This window comes from Cephus cinctus, unplaced genomic scaffold (genome assembly GCF_000341935.2).
Source record: "Cephus cinctus unplaced genomic scaffold, Ccin1 Ccin1_scaffold0690, whole genome shotgun sequence".
Classification (NCBI taxonomy): domain Eukaryota; kingdom Metazoa; phylum Arthropoda; class Insecta; order Hymenoptera; family Cephidae; genus Cephus; species Cephus cinctus.
In genome coordinates this window covers 52,318-69,272 of record NW_014333313.1, presented here as the reverse complement: position 1 = coordinate 69,272, position 16,955 = coordinate 52,318, and the positions used below count along the sequence as shown (strand labels likewise).

The following is a 16,955-nucleotide window of genomic DNA, read 5'->3' as shown; positions in this document are numbered from 1 at the left end:
TATATAAACAAAATGTTTTCTATATATAACAATATAATATAATCGTCACTGTCGTAAGATATAATGATTATATGACCATCTACATCAACTTGTATAATACAAGTTTATTAAACTTCGGTTTTGAGATTACATTTCTTTGAAGACTTTCAGTGAGAAGCCTTTAAAAAATTCCTAATTTCATTCTATATAAAGAAATACTAGATTTCTGAGCTCGTATCTGCTCCGATAATACATACTACATGATCTCATTAAGATTCATAAATACTTCAAGGGTTTGAAGTAAATGAAAACTATTTTATTCGCTTTTTACAGTACGCTTTTTCAAGTAAATACACCTAGAGGAGAAATTTATTCGCGTTAAGTGTCTTTCGATCAATCATCCTCCATGTCGATCTGAGCGTAATCCTCCTCCATAGGTTGCAGCACTGACAAGGCCTCATCTTCATTAAACGATTCCTAAGGAGCGGTATAGTGTAAAATTATAAGAATAACAGTGTAGGATAAAATTTCTAATAAATAAATATTAAACTTACATAATCCACTGTAACTGGTGTAGGATAGACACAAGGCATACACTCCATTTTAGTGACGCCGTCGTTGTTAGCGATACATTCACAATGTTGACATGGACTAGGTGAGGCACTTAGTGCGACTCTCTTTGAGAATACACTAGCAAACTTCTTAAGAGGACCAATTTTATCAGACCGCAGCTTGTTCCCACTGAATATGGTACCATTTGTTTCCAGAGACAAGGGCGTGCAATACCCAAGCACACTTTTGGGCAGTTTTACTTGTCGCCTGAGATCCGTATCCCCTGTCAGTATTCGTGCATCCTTCTTCGTGTACGATTTGGTAGCATCTAGCCCATAGAATATCTTGTTAAGACGTTCCTTTTCAAATTGGAAATTTCCATCCATTAATATGTGTAAAGTAATATCGTGTTCCAGAAGAACTTGATGCAGTACCGAAAAGTCCAGCTGTAAAGTATAAGAAAAATTAAAAAATGGTCAACAGAATTATACGAGTATCATGGATGAATCTTAAATAATACTAACAGTCTGGTTTCTCGGATCACAATGTGTACATGGCATGAGAATGAAAGTCTTGGAAACACCAGCTCTGAATACAAGTTGAGATGCAAAACCGATAGCAGCGAAAACGTCATCTGACCCGTCGCCAATAGGAATCCGCTGAAAGTAGTCGGGGAACCTTGCAACGCGTGTGGTGAACGGTGAACTATCTAAGACAATGCTCCTTGGTTTATCGTAGACTCCGTCACCACCAAAGACGACAAGGGCCCATCGGTTATCCGTTAATCGTTGCTCATTAAATTCTTTGTTTAATTGTGTCACTAATTGTTCTATGCTACGATTCGTTTTTATGTCCCGATTACATTCCTTGGCTTCGACGATGAATACGACGTCGGTTGATCTTGGTACCGAGTCTCCGTCAAGTTTCCGAAACTCGCCTTCTGGCACCTCACTTCCGTTAGTCATTGTACATTTGGTACACTTGTCTGGAATTCTAAGATAGGTATCGAAGAAGGCGCAAGCTTGCATATAAGCCATGGCAAGCGTACAGGCATTTCCATCATTGGTATTTGAATGCATACAGGCTTCCGCGTATGGTCCAGCATCCACTACGTTGAAGCAGGACGAGAGTTCAGAAGTTTTATTAACAAACAGATCTTCGCATATCTGACTTTTACTCTTGTTTCTCTTATTTGATTCTTTGTCTTCGTCTTCATTTAAAGAAATAGTGAAATCTTTGTGGATTGTACACTTAGATAACTCTTGGTTGAGAGACCAAGAACGCGTAAATTCTTCAACATCTTGAAGAAGACGTCCGTCAGAAGCTAAACGATCGGTTGCTTTTTCGTTGTCCATTGTGCCCAGAAGACCTGCAGTCTTTCCATGATACCATCCGGACAGTTCAAGAGTGCATAAGTCATATTTAAAATTGCATTCTAATTTGAATTGATTTTTACGTCCTTCCACGATCACAATATTCCCTTCCTGATAGACAAATGCCTGGCCATGTTCTAGCTCAACTGGTAGCTGAAGAACTGTGTCTGAATTCAACAGCTTCACCGTCTGCGCACGAAAAAGAAAAAAAAAATGAAGATACCAGTGATAAAAATAAGAGTGAGGTAAAACGAAATATTATTGTATGCAAAACAGTACTAACGTCTTTGAATATATCGAGCTCAATTGCTTGTTCACCTATGAGTACAACGAGGCGATAGGTGCTTGCAAGCTCAGAGATATTTTTATTGTTATCATCATATTCGATGAAAATGGCAAAATGGTTATGAACAAAGTCTCGTGCCAATAAGTAACGACACGAACCCACGAAGTCATAATGACGTTCATCAAAAGTCACAAAGTGTTGTGATCCAACGATCATTGCTTGAGCTGTACGAAATAGGAAATTACATGGTAAGTATATTAGAATAATAATCTTCTAATGACAGCTGTATATAGTACCTCGAAATGGTGGTAACCAATTGGTTGGTTCTGTGTACGGTTTATAACGGTAATACAATGTCCAGAAAGTTGTATTGGACGTGGTGAAGTATGATCCCATGTCGGCAATGGCTCTGTATTCAGGAATCTCTTGGAATTCAGGAGTTTGATTGAAAGCATGCCAGGACATTGGTAATTTTTGTTCAAGGCACATAAGACCTTCTTGTGGATCAAATATGAATTTTGTCTTGGCTTCTCGATATCGATTCTCTGCTTCTAAAGCTGTCAGACTAATGTCCATAAGCTTTGAATGGACAAGACGTATCGTACTTTCAATTTTCAATCTGACATCTAAGTACTCGTACAAGTATCTTGCTTTCTCGTACAACTGCTCCATTTTTTTAAAAGCATAATTCACTGATGGAAGATTCTTTAATTCTTGTACCCCTGAAAGTATCTCGTTAACGACATCCTTGAGTTCCTTGCCGAACGGAACGACCGTAAAGTATCTCTCCGTCAGAAATTGTATGAGGATACTTGAATATTTGTGAATGTTCGTCACAATATCGTTGGCCTTGATGTCTTTGTAGATCTTGTCCACGTCTTGCGTGAAGTTTGTGAAGCGGTCGAAATATGGCGATGTCATTAGCTCATTTCTGCGGTCGTAAAGAAAGTCGAGGATCTCCTTGCTAGCCTTCCACACGACGGTTTCCAAGTAATGGATAACTTGTATGAATAATGGTTCAACCAGTTTAAGGAACTTATGCCATTGTTGCGATAACCCAAAGGATAATTTGCTCCAGAGATTCTCAACGTACTTGATAAATGATACGTGAAGATCTTTTACAAACATATCATATTTTTCAACAAGCTTTTCAACAATAGCAGCTATTTGCGACACAGAGTCTCCCTTAAGAATTGCTGCTATTACTTCTGATATCTTGTTAAAGCCATTCTTCACAGTCTCAATGATCCACAGCAAGGAATTACGGATTGCTTCACCAGATTCACCCATTATTTCCCATATTTCATTCAGAATATTTGGCAATGATTCTATGTGACTACGTAACGACAATTCATCTATTACATAAACCACAATGAACGCGATATCCTTTATATAAAATTCATTGGCATTGTACGAATTGTTAAGATAAATCTTTAAATCTTCAAAGTCTCCTTCGAGTTTCTTAAGATCGCTAAAAGAACAAAGTTATTAATAATTTATTGAGCGGCTCACAAATCATTGATATATTTTTCTTGAATTATGGAATTAGCTTGATAGCTCGACTCACTCCCAATCTTCGACGAAAGCTTCAACGTCCTCTTGAGCATCGTCCCAAATGTCAGAGATGGCACTGACAGTTTCACTCTTAATATATTGCTTCCAATAATCAGCATCATGGCCTATACCTTCATACAAATTTGACATTGTCGTTTTGATGGTATTCTGGAATGAAATGAAAGTGGTATCATAAGACCCGAAGTACCAAAGATACTCGACTAATGCACTTATAAGTTAGTCAATATGTTTACAGTAACGTCCTGTCGAAGATCTGGTCGCCAACGTAACGTTGAAGTGACAAGTCGTGAGTGATTCAGTCGTAGATAAAATGATACATCAGAAATTGAGAAATCTTTGTCATACGTTCTCCAGATATCAAACACTGCACTGCGGGCATCTCCTATACTACCGTGCATCCGTAGACTCTCGAGCGCATCTAAGTATTGAAATAAAACATGGTTTAAAAAAATGTGCTTGGATGTGTACCAGAAGAAGCAAAGGAAGAAAATCTTACCAGGAGTAAAATTAAGCATCAGCCAAGTGAGCTTTTCTTGAATGTCCAGATAAAACGCACCGGTGGCATTGACATAAGGCGTATTGATAAGTGACCCATTCAGCACATAAACAGGATATGTTGGATAGTACCTAGCAGAGAGATACTTAACGAGTTCATTATTTTCGCGATGTAGTTCAATCTCGTAGTCACGCGTATCTAGGCGAGCCTTAAGTTGTCCATTCTCAACAGGCAGGAAACTGCGTTTATAATGCGCCAGATTTTCAGTTTCCAAAAGTACAGAAGAATATTTGCGCAAGTGCCCACTTACGGCTAAGTCGAGCCTGGTACTTGGATGCTTGCCGGATATAGAGTAACTGTACTTCCGTTCTAGAGGTCCTTCGCTGTCGTCCCGTAGGACACCTGAGAGTTGCAGGAGCTTTTCTTCACTCTGAGAATAATCCAGAGTCAGTGCAGCATTGACTAGGTCGCGTTCGTCAGTCTTTCCAAGTTTTCCTCTAAGTGTCACGTCTTTTGAAAAACTCGGATGTGTGAAACTAAGAACAGCATGCTGTTCACTAGTTCCAGTAGATGATAACACATTTGCCCATTGGAAAGCGGTAGCGATCGACCTAGGTCTTTCGGTGTCATGATCCCATTGGAGCTTTGCTTCAGAACTAAGCTCAGATTCCGATACCTTGTAGGAGCCATCAAGAGTGAAGTTTCTCTTCGGATATGCTAGATTCACGAGGATAAATTGATTATCTATCTCTTCGGTGGTTTTGTTGACGATGTTGAGTCGATAAGCAATCCATTCATTCTCAGCGAGACTCAAAGAACTCTTCTGATCGAATTCACCGGGTAGAACTTTATAATCTGCCTGCAGATGTACCGTGCGATTTGCGTGGATTGCTTTGAGATGGATATCCTGACCTATATCACTTGTTTTTATTCTGCATTCTCCGGCTATGTTAAAGGCTGTCCTGTTATTTAAACTATAGACATTTACTTGTTTGAACTCTACAGTGGGGTAATTGGTACCCTGATATCCTGCACTGTACTCATACTGATTCGTGTACACAATGCCTAGTGGACGATAAGTATTCTGAATGGTAATCTCAATGTGGTCCTTCTCAAAACCTGCCCTAGATTCGCTTTTCGACGTGTACTGTCCCTGGAGGATCTTCTTCGTGTTATACGTAAGCTCCGAATAGCCATTTGTGATTTGTGGACGTTTCTTGTAACCATAGCTTAGCAGGGCAATATGTCGTGTGCTCAAAGGAACCTCAAGCTTAAGAATGCCTTCGAGGGAAGAGTCGAGTCTCTCGCTGTGATAGGAATAAGCAGATTCCAGAATGGCTGTGTTGTTCGGCGAGAATACCTCGATGAATCTTCTGTTTTGTTTACTGAAATACAAATTATATATTTTCATTCCTGGGTATTGTATATATATATAGCGAATTGCAAAAGAAGTCCTACTTATGTGCTCTTACATGTTAGTGAGGACTTGGAAGTTACAGCCTATAAAGTCGAAATTTGCTATCGGTATGGAAGCATTGATAGTCCCATTGATGTTAAAAAGGTTAGCATAGGATAGATGAGCAAACCCTACGCGTTCACTTCCTGGATAAAATACTTCAGCACCGATGATGTTTTGGATCTCGGATGCCGGATCATAATTCAAGAGGACAACCAGAGTCTCCTCTCGAAGGAATCGTGGGGAAAACAATGAATACTTCACTAAGACATTCTCTTTATGAAATTTAGCATTCAAGAGACTATTCAGTGTTTGATTTTGTAGTAAACCCCACGTGATGCGAAGCTGGCCATTGATATCCTTGGAGACCATACGTATCTAGGAACAAAATTATACGTATCTAGAGGATCATTGCGATAAGTCTTAAGTGATTATTACGCTTAGGGAAACAATTGTATACCGATCCGTCAGACGCATAATTTAGTCTGGCCCGTACGGCAGTATATCCTATAACGTAGGAGGCATTCTGGAATCCATTATTGGCTTGGTAGCTGCAGAGAATTTTATGATCATCATTATCAGGAGGAGGAAGTTTGACAGAAATGACTGCGTCTACGTTCGCCAGGCTATGAAAACCTAGAGTGAAATTTGTGGCGAATCTCCAGGCTTCGTGATCGACGTTCAAATCGATCCCAGTATTCAAGCTCTTAAACGCTCGCCCCGGATTGTCAAAGAAAATTTGCACAACGGCATGTTTTGAAAAGTCGGGCGTCTGATAACTCACTAAAGCTCGGCCTGACATATTTAACATGTATAACAGAGTCCATGAAAGTGAAACTTCACTTGATTCTTCGTTCAGACGATGAGTCAATTGTAAGTTGCCAGTTTCATTTATCAGAAGCATATTAAGCCTTGTGATCAATGATTTCAACTCTGGCCAGGGTGTCGCTACGTCTACGTAAACTGTTGTATTCCCATCAACCTGGACATTCGTCAGTGCAATCAATCTGTACTCCATCCTTGAATTCTGATTAGATGTAATCACTTTGGCACGCGTCTCCCAATTTAAATTATTCGTATAGCTGTAGCTTGCGGATCCATCGAATTCTTGACTCTTAATGTCCAACGTGAGACCATATTTTTGTTCCCTCAACTCAAATGTCAGTTGGTTTCCACTCCTTTCTTTATTTCCATTTTTGGGTGCTACTTTACCCTCTATCGAAGTCAGCGCCTGCAGTTCGGCTGTTCGTGCAACTCGCACCAAACTTTCAAATTCATAAACTGTAGATGTTTCTCGATTCTCAATATCACCCTTCACCTGATAAGTCTGTTCAGACGTATCATGGTTCAGTTTCTTTATGGTACCGATAAATCGCAGATGCCCGTAATGAATCAGCGGGCTGAGTAGTTCAGCACTGATGGATCCATTCTTAAATTCACCAAGGAATCTATATTCCTGGTTAGGATAGTGCTTAATATTTGACGTGAGTCGAGAGTAGCCATCTTTCATTATTGTATTGATACAGAGTACATTTACTTCGATATCCCTAAGGATATCAATCCACGTATTCAGGGTAAATGAGACTTTCAAGTGATCGAGATCCTTGACATTCCAAATCCCGTGCAAGTTCAACTGAAATTAGAGAATTAATAATTGTTCATTATGATATTTATACTCAATTATAAGTAATGGAAGTGTACTCACAACTCTCGATACAGGATCATCAATTTTAAAATCAATGTCCAGACGTTTTTCATTGTCTGTGAAATCTTTCTTGATGATAATATTTGTCTTGGGAAGTTTTAGCGGTACGCTGTCGATCATGAGTGTTATTGCCGTGTCCAGATACTCTTGATCTAACTCAAGAGAAGCAGTCAAGTCGATGACGCACTTATCTGCTCGAATATCCAAAATAGTTTTGTACGTGCTCTCATCGATTTCAACGATAGTTTTTGCATTTAGGAATGGAATGATCTTTAGAGGTGTCTTCATCGTAAACTGTACCGTGTGAATCTTCGAATCATCGACCTCTCCTTTTTGGTACGTGTAATTTGCATTAAATCCGGCCTGGAAATTATCCAAAAAATATAATTTTCATTCTTTACAAAAAAAAGGTTCTTTCGGGATGGCATTCTTACAGTGAACTAACCTCTATCCAATTGTCGTGATTCTTCACTCTGACGTCCGCTTCCAGAAAGTACTTGGAATTTTCCGGGACAATAATGAAACCGTATATTGAAGTAATTTCAGAGTAACACGGGAAAGGAGTCTCTATGCTAAGATCATTTCTAATTGTGAAGACGTCATCCATGAAAAACTTGTCATCAAGTATGATTTTTCCCTGAGGAAGTTTTAGCGAACCCAAGATCTTGTAGGTTGAGTTTTCCTCGTCGATGTCCAGGGCTCCGATAATCGCTGGGATTACAGCAACATTCAACTGTAACATAAAAGAAGAATAGATGACGTGGTCATGAATGATGAGAGTACTTTTAAAATATCTGTACCTCCAAATCTCCACGCCAGAAGAGGTTATCCTGAATGTCCTCCTCTTCGTCCTCATCCTCGTACTCATCGTCATCTTCATCCGTACTACTTTTATCGTGAACAGTGCTACTCACTGGTGGATGCTTAACTAGAATACGAATCGGTGGAGGTTTAGAACCACCACTGACTTTTATTCCAACTTTCGTTTCTGCTAATCTCACGGAGAATTCAGTGTCGAGTTTAATGTCATCGCGGGGCGGCATACGAGCAATCAGCAGCTTGGTAACAACGCCGCATTCCTCGAGTCCTTGAAGTGGCGTGAAGAAAATATAGCTATAGTGAAACTCTGTAAGATTTCGGTAATGCCAAACACCCTGAAAGCCAACGGTAACGTTGTTGTAGCCAACCCGAAAGTCAGCCTCGCGTTTATTCAATTTGGCAATGAGGAGTGATCGCTGTAGTACATCAATTGGCGTGGCTAATAGAAGCTTCAGATGAAAATCCGATGATTCCGTGAATAAACGATACAGAGCTTCAAAGCCGATTGGTCCAGAAGGACTCAGGATTTCAGCTACGACATGCTTCTCCTTCTCCGAAAAGCCGAATCGCGCGCGTACAAAAGAATATTTTTCGAGTGGCGTAGTAAGATTCAATTGTACAGAAGATTCCTTGAGCTTAGCAAGGTCTCCAATCAGTTGACCAGTATATCTGCGCTTTTCTATCTGAAGATTGGCTGCTCCTTGGAATTGCCAGTTAGGCATGAAGCGCAGCTGGCACTTCATCTGCCCATGTCGATAGCTGTTTAACGGTGACTTCAACTCAAGGGTTCCAGTAAGGTTGAAGCCTTCGCTCTTCGGATCTGTTGGCCTCTCCAGGTACCAGAGACTCTTCGCGTCGATTACCTTGTCCGGATAATAATTTATTAGGAGTCGAGTATCCGCGGTGTTGTCATACGTTTGACTGTGAGTAAAATTCAAGCTGATATCTCGTATTGTATGGATGCTGCTATGGAATTCAGCTTGCGCATCCCAATCTGAACTATTCACATTCTCAATGGCGTTAGCGCTCAAGTTCAGAAGCACATGACTGGAGTCCTGCCAGTGCGCACTACCAGCAGCTCTCAGAGAAGTCTCGTTCAGCAGATACCTGTCGATTTCAATAAAAACAGACCGTTAAGGGGATGATCTCCAGATTCAAATTATTCAATAAATAACTTGAATACTTACCTAGCATTGAGTGAAGTTCTTCTCCAATTTTCAAACGGTGTTAACAACTGTGTTTCCAATTTGATAAATTTTAGTTCACGTTGTAACTTATACTCAGTGTCTATACCCAATTGAAGTGTTTTATCTGGACTTAAATCTAAACGAACATCCATCACATAGTTCGAATAGCCTTTCAGTGCCAGTAGACATGATCCGGTTATCAAACGACCTGGATAAGAAATTGTAAGACTTCCAGTGGCATTTTTTTCAAGAATCGTAATCTCCCCACTTGGAGCAACAACGACATCCGCCATTTTAAAGAATCGAACAGCCGTCGTAAGCTTTAGAGTCGGATCCCTGTTAGCGTCCCATTTCACGTCGAAGCCAAATTCCTTCTTGTTTGGCTCATTAATACCTCTTGCTATAAAGTGAATATCCCGCCAGCGGTCCAGATGCAGTTCCAGCCTGACCTCACGATCGGTATCGATATTTGTCATTGCCGTATACAGACTGTTCTTATACCTGCCTTCGACATATGTCATCGCACGAGACAACGATTGACTCGTATGGTTCAGAACAAAAGCGTACTTGTCCATATCAAGTTCCTCGAATGACATTTCAATTTGTAAATCGGTCACATCCTGGTAGAGCTTACAGTAGAGTAGTATGTCTCTTGAGAAACTGGGAGATTTTAATAAAAGTTTCAACATGTGATTGATTTGATTGGTATTCGATCGATCAGCATAGGTACCACGTGCAGTCATATTGTGACCACTGAACCAGCGTCCGGAGAAGTCAAGCTCGTATGCGTGTCGAGCTTTTTCATGTATTCGAGCGTCTATCAACATTGGCATAAAATTTGGAATTGTCAGGTTTACGTAAGCTTCCATTGAGAGCATCGGACTCCGCGAAGTCGATTCGGTTAATAGAAGAATAACTTCCTTGCCTGCAATTAGAGAGATATTATATCGAACATTTCGAATGCTTTCCGAGAGATATCGGTATTAAATATTTCATCTAGACACTTACCTGGCGCATAACGAACAAGCGCACGTGTATTTGAATCAGAACCAATACTGGAATGACTAATTCCAACTTTGATGTCAACATTTTTAATAGGCTTAGTAATGGCAATAAATGCACTGATTTTAGCACCTTGGTTCTGGAAGTAAGCCTTGGAATAGGTCAGTACCAGCTGCGCGGTCAGCTTGTGTCTATCGTCCTCTAGATAAGGACTCGAATTTATTTCGGTGTTAAGTTCAAGGTGGCCGAGCGCTCGCTGGTACCAGGACTTTACTACGACATTAAGCTGTGGATAAGCTGAAGATTGAACCTTCAAGTTAGCCAATTTGTGCGTCAGTGTTCTCGAGGATCGGTCGATGAGGGACACTTCCAAAAGTAGAGATTCGTTCTTCGGAGCACTCGATCCTGGCAATCCTTCCAATCTGTAGTCCAGCTGAATATTTCCAGCTATACTCATGTTCCGTATCATTACATATCCCATTACGTGACTTTGCAATCTCTTCGTCTGAAAGGTCAGATCTATGTCGCACTGGGACACATTGTGTTTATGTGCGTTTCGTACAGTTCCTGAAATAGCATTTATTTTTTTAATTTCTACTCATTGACAGACGTCTACTGACAATTTCCTCTTGAGTACTACCTGACAAATTGGCTATGCATTCATTATTAATAGCTAAATAGAGCTTCGGCGTGTAAATATATCCATAATTGCTCTCTTTTCTTACGTATCCGAACTGAGCATCCAGATGCTTGGTACCATTGACGTCTAAACCCATATCTACTAAGGCTTCGTCCTCAGTTCTCTTGTACGTTCCTGATAAATGAATGAGGCTGATGAAATTTCTTCAAGAATCATGCTGATGCTCACTCGAAGAAAAACATACCTTTTGCTACCAAGGAACTGCCAGCGGCTCGCAGAAGCAGTGTAATGTTCTTACTGATAACGTCGAGGTTGACGCTTGCACTCAATTCCCTTTTAAGTTGGGAGCCTGGCGTGTCAAAAGCCAATCTGATAACACTCCCATTCTGTAAAAAAAAAAATCCAAATTTTTGAGATACATAAATTCTCTATTATCGAGGCTTGCATTAATTAGTGATACATACCGCAGATCCCTGCCACTTGTACTCGAATAAATAACTTTTGGCGGTACGATCGGCTTTGATGAGGGACAGCTTAATTAGCGAGGGCCCATTAAGAATAAAGTAGGAAGCGTTTGGATTCTTGGTAACGTTGGGGAATTGATATTGTGCACACATTTTCAAACCGATTAAGCGATCCAAAGCAGGCCAGCTGCACGTAGTGCCGCTGATAATATGTGGATGAGAGGCTTTTGAATTTCCCTTTGACTGTACTTTTGAATTATCGTCAGGTTCTCCAGTAAGAAGACGACCTACTGGTATCTCCTCGACTTCCGGCCCATTACTGTGCACTAGGAGGACGTCTGTCAATACGGATAATAACTCAACTTTCTGATTAGGTAGACCAATATCGAGACGGGCGAGTCTTGCTCCTTTTATTTCAAGGTGCCCTTGCACGGCTCCGGAACTATAGACGTTTGACCGTAACTTCAATCCGGCACTTTTGTAAAATCCATCAATTATCATTGTGCCGGTTATGTCTAAGCTCACGCTGAAATGATTAAGAGACTCATTGAGTGTTATAATTATACCAAAGTCAATTTTCAATTAAATAAAGTAGATCATTTGGAGACCTTGGGATGAGCTTGCCAAGAAGTTCCAACTCTGCATGGCTGGTTAATCGTTCCAGATCGAGGGAACCGGAAGTTCTGAAGTTGCACGCTGCAGATCCGGTAAGAGCTAGTCGTAACGGCAATCCGGATGTTGTCGGTGCGATGTAACTTGAGTCCAAGAACATTGCTGCGTTCTCGTAACGTATTTCACCACCGGAAAGAATTTCTTTGATCTTTTTCCATGGATTAAGAGAAGCCAAGGTATTTCTGATCTCCGAGTCACCATCCATAACGAAGTACTTTAATTCATTGCCGAAAACTTTGTACGAGATACTGATTTTTGGTTGATCGAAATTGTTATCAATCAGATTAGGCAATCTTTTCACTTGTTTCCAATAGTCCTCTTGGTGCTCGTCCGGTGCCGAACGAAATTTTCGCAAGAATTGCTTCACGTGATTTCCTACCTTCTCGTTACTGAATGGTCCATCGGGGCCGAACAAATTTTCTGCATAAGTTTCCAGACCTTCCATTCGAACGGCGATTTCGAAGAGATTAACAGATTCGCCGAAGAGGTCAACAGTTGCATTGAGAACGGCAGTGCGCGGAATGTAAGATTTTGGTGAGAAAATTAAATTGCCCTGATAATTAGCACCGAAGTCAAACTCGTCTGAGAAGAAGGAGTTGTCGTAGTTACGTGAAAATTTCCGCATGTCACTATTGAACTTGGTACCCAGATCCCTGTCTGTCAGCAAACTTTGTATTTCGACTCTCGTAGGTGACGCTGAGTTCAGAAGATTCGTAAGGTGACTCCAAACAAATGAACCCACTAAAACACAGAGAAATTGCACAAAAATCTCGTCAACTTGAAAATAAGAATATCATGGCGAACAGGTAGCACGTTATATGCATTCGCAAAAAAAAAAAAGATATTGATCTCGCGCATGCGGAACTTTCAAACCGAAAGTGCTGGGGATCTGGAAATGTTATTGTTCCATTTACATCAGGAACGTGATACTCCTTGGGTATTTTCGCCCGAATAGTTTAGCCGTTTTTTGGAATTTTAGATAGGATATCTTGCGTGCACTTTTTTCATTAGCGAATGCATAAGACACTACCAGATGTTCCAAGTGGTCGCGCCAAAAAGTTAAAGATCTTGTAAAGCTTGCGAACCTTGGTTCACTTCCTCTTCCTTGAGAGTGTGTTTGATAGTCTTAACGACATTGTAATCAGGGCAACGCATAACTTGCATATACGAGGCAATCCTGAGTTCTGTGTCAAGTGTGTAGTTGCGATAATAGTCGAGGAAGTAGCGATCCCTGGTGAGTTGACAGGAGGGTAGTCTACGATGAGCTTCAATAGCTGCCAGTCGAACTTCCATCGGTACGAATCCCCCAGAACCATCTACGCATCTCAGCAAACTCTGTAGAAGTTCTGTAGTCTCCAACCCTGCATTTCCTACAGCCTTAATCGCTTCCATGGTCTATAAAAAAATAACAGTTTCCGGTTAAGTTCATATAATACTTACTAAGAACATGGAAGTATCTTAAAGACTTGCCTCTTGCAAAGACGACTGGGAATGCAGTCGCGGAGCGCAACCAGAGTCAATTTTTTTCTGAAGCTGAGCTAAAAATCTAACAATTGGTTCCAATCGGGCGCAGTCGCTATCATGGTTCACACAGTAGGCATGAATAAGTGCGGAGTAACTCAAAGAAAATTGGGCATCAGGGATTTCCTGTTGAAAGTCAAGGAGCGGTCCCAAGGCCCAAATGAGATCTCTGTCTGGTCGTGGAATCATGCCGAAGGTAGTCACCCACTTATCTATTCTGTCGCGTGCAATTCTCTTTTTAATTATGAGATCCTTCATCACCATGGCAGCAGCATTGCTGCCCATAAACGGTAGAGCGTCGATAATATGTTTTCTGAAAAAGAAAGAGATAAGGATACCCCCGCATACTACCATCACTACTACTACTACTGAAAACGAGATAAAAAGAAAGTCATTGACTGTTATAACAATGACAATACGCACCCTCCATTCTTGCAGATGCTATTAGCTCTCGCGAGAAGCTGTGATAGCGATGGATAATTGAGTACACGAGCCGAGTGTATGAACTTGGTGAAAATTTCAGGAAATCGTTGCTGCAGTTCCTCGTTAGTATCCAGGCTACACATATTCTTAAGAAGACTCCTGCTAGTTCGCAGCTCGCCATGAGTAGGTTTAGGCGTATCAGAATGATCATAGAGAAGATTACTCTTCTTCTCAGGAGTAAAGCTCTTGTCATCTCCCCGTTCCTGGTGATGCTCTCGCCTGTGGAAGAGATCGTCCGATTGCACGGACGCCACTTCCTTATGTTCCTCGATCAAACGCAACGAGGCGGTCGTATGTGTTTGCGCGCCAGCCTTTCCTCCGTTCGAAAATGGTTGCAGTAGTTGGAAATCTCGACAAACGACACTCTCGTAGATATTATGGTCAATTGTGATTTGACATTCGCTCGAAGATTCCAGAAGAGGCTGTGGAGGAGGTTTCGAGGGCAACCTGGGACTTGCATAAGCGTTAGACTGAATTATCGATAAGTGCTTGTATCGACGAATGCAGGTTCCAATATTTTTGGTTTTCTCAATCATGAGACTCGTCTTTCTGGCCTCCTGGAGTTTGTAATGTGTGTCGCAGATGCCATTGACATCGAGTTCGTTTACTTTTCTGTCCACGTCAAATCGCTTCATGGTATTTTGGAGCATTGAAAGGACACCGCGTTTCAGGTTGACTACCCAGATCGCATCCTGTGGATGAGGACAGACCTCCAGAATGTGCCCATCGTCAAAGGCAAAACGAAGAGGATACTTTTCGAGGCTCGACTTGAATTCAGCCCCGGCACGATCGGGAAATTCGTTATTGTATTGAGAACGATTCTGACTAATACTAGCATTAGCAAGTCTCAAGTATCCTTCGCACGCCGACGTGAACTCGATCGAGGCAGTGGCGTCGATATGAAGTGTCGACTCCTTTTCATTTCCGGGGGCGTCCTCGCTCGTATCTTCCTGAGGCTTGCCCAAGTTCGCATTTGAACTGACTTCGTATTGATATCGATACACCACGTCTTCCGCATACTTGAACTTTCGTTCGGCAGGCACTGATAACGCGAACGTCAGGATTAATAAATGATTAGTAGTTATGATATTGCTAATTATACTTACCAACGCATTTCCGGCGGCCGCACGATTCTGGATCTTTTAAGAACTCTGTAATAAGTACTAATTAGTATTTTTGTCTCACATTCTCATTAGTACGATAATTGTTAACTTTTCCAAAAGTTACCTCCTCTAGAAACGCCTAAGATAAGAACAGCACAGACAAACGACACAATCCACATCTTTGAAGACCTCATATCGCACGCAGATTGATCTTCCTCAGGAAGAAAAATTCATCGAATCCTCAGTATCATTGCCTCATACTCGCTCCTCTCCACAATCGGAGAATTGAGATGTAAATCGAATGGCAGGATGACGGTGAAGCAATCGCAGAGACCAAGTCTCTGAACACTATTCACTTGAGGCGAATATGAAGTGACAGTCGTTGAACATTCACCGAGATGTTGTAGCGTCCAGATAGGAACCGAGGGGCGAACTGAGAATGGTTGGGGTGCAACCACATCGACTTGATTGAACGAACGTACACTATCGTCACTAAGTAAGTGCTTCCTGCCGTAGCCGAGTTCGTCGTGAGAATGACTCTATGCAGCATCGAGGGATAGCTGGTCAAAGGTCTAAAGCGTGAATGCCGTCCATTTCGGGTGAAAGGTTACTCTTTCGATAAGATAAGTACCGGATACAAAACCCTGCAGAACTCTGGTCTAGCAATATATCTTGAAGGCTTGCTCTTATACGCATTTCACCGTATTTTAAAAAACTTCATCATCTGATCCCTCCAGTCTGTTGAGTCATGCTATTTTTGGTCTTCTTTTAAATTTCATTCTTGAGGAGATTCTAGCAAATGAGGTGGACAAACAAATATAAAAAAAGAGCAACATGAGATATTGATATGCATATACTTGCGTTTGTGTGTCCGGTAAGTGGTGTACTTTAAGCTCATGGAAGGCCTGATTAAAAGATATACGGTATATCTTTGTTTATCTAAAATCACAGCGAGGGTTCTTATCTTCCTTGTTTTTTTTTTGGAGGAAGCTTGTTTATTCTTCTTCTTCATTTTGTTTGACGACCAAATCTAGTTCCTAAATGCATCGTCGGCAGCCGTGTCTGTCCTATTTAAATAAACCTATGAGTTAGAAGGCGTCAGCATTACCTGGTGTGATGACGAATCCGTATTTCATGCGACACATCATCCTCTGAAATGGGATTAACAACTTTGATTCGACTATATTTATTATATTTACTTCGTGTGTATCTCTAGCTGATCTCTGCAATTCTGTTTATGCATATAAGCAAAAACATCGCGTTTGCCCGGATAAATATCAGAGACAAAGTAATCGAAGCGGAATACTAGTTCGTAAACAGTTTCAATATTGAAAATTTTACGTAAAAATTTAGTTTTCTCTTATTTCCTGCCCAGATAGCAAAATGAGCTCAATTTTAATTGAAATTGTAGTCAAGTCGTGATTCCTCAATATTCCTCTGCATTTAAATAGAAGCATTATTGCAATGCGATCTGGATATTGCGTGCATCCATAATATCAAAGAAAAATCCAATTTACGTCATTGTTTGATGCTTTTTAGAATTTACCAATTGACGTAGCAATAATTGTGAACGTTTGAATGCAGCATTGGTACAAAAAGCTACTTTTCTTAGTTGATTTAGTTTATGTGACAACTGATCCAA

The 16,955-nt window shown here is 40.9% G+C and overlaps 1 protein-coding gene across 1 annotated transcript; it reads right to left on the bottom strand.

The window, feature by feature from the left end:
* Positions 1 to 84: 84 nt before the first annotated feature.
* On the bottom strand, positions 85 to 16,259 carry LOC107269849. Its single transcript, XM_015744180.2, has 24 exons — positions 15,438 to 16,259; positions 15,317 to 15,361; positions 14,151 to 15,252; positions 13,677 to 14,040; positions 13,292 to 13,601; positions 12,143 to 12,947; positions 11,535 to 12,060; positions 11,315 to 11,456; positions 11,071 to 11,244; positions 10,437 to 10,997; positions 9,429 to 10,353; positions 8,223 to 9,348; positions 7,868 to 8,155; positions 7,423 to 7,785; positions 6,178 to 7,350; positions 5,734 to 6,095; positions 4,262 to 5,646; positions 3,999 to 4,183; positions 3,758 to 3,912; positions 2,487 to 3,661; positions 2,188 to 2,414; positions 1,056 to 2,093; positions 534 to 977; positions 85 to 456 (listed from the first exon to the last, which is right to left on the bottom strand). Exons 1-24 carry the CDS (start codon positions 15,505 to 15,507, stop codon positions 373 to 375), a joined length of 13,029 nt encoding a protein of 4,342 aa, XP_015599666.1. The 5' UTR covers positions 15,508 to 16,259; the 3' UTR covers positions 85 to 372.
* Between the last annotated feature and the right edge of the window lie 696 nt (positions 16,260 to 16,955).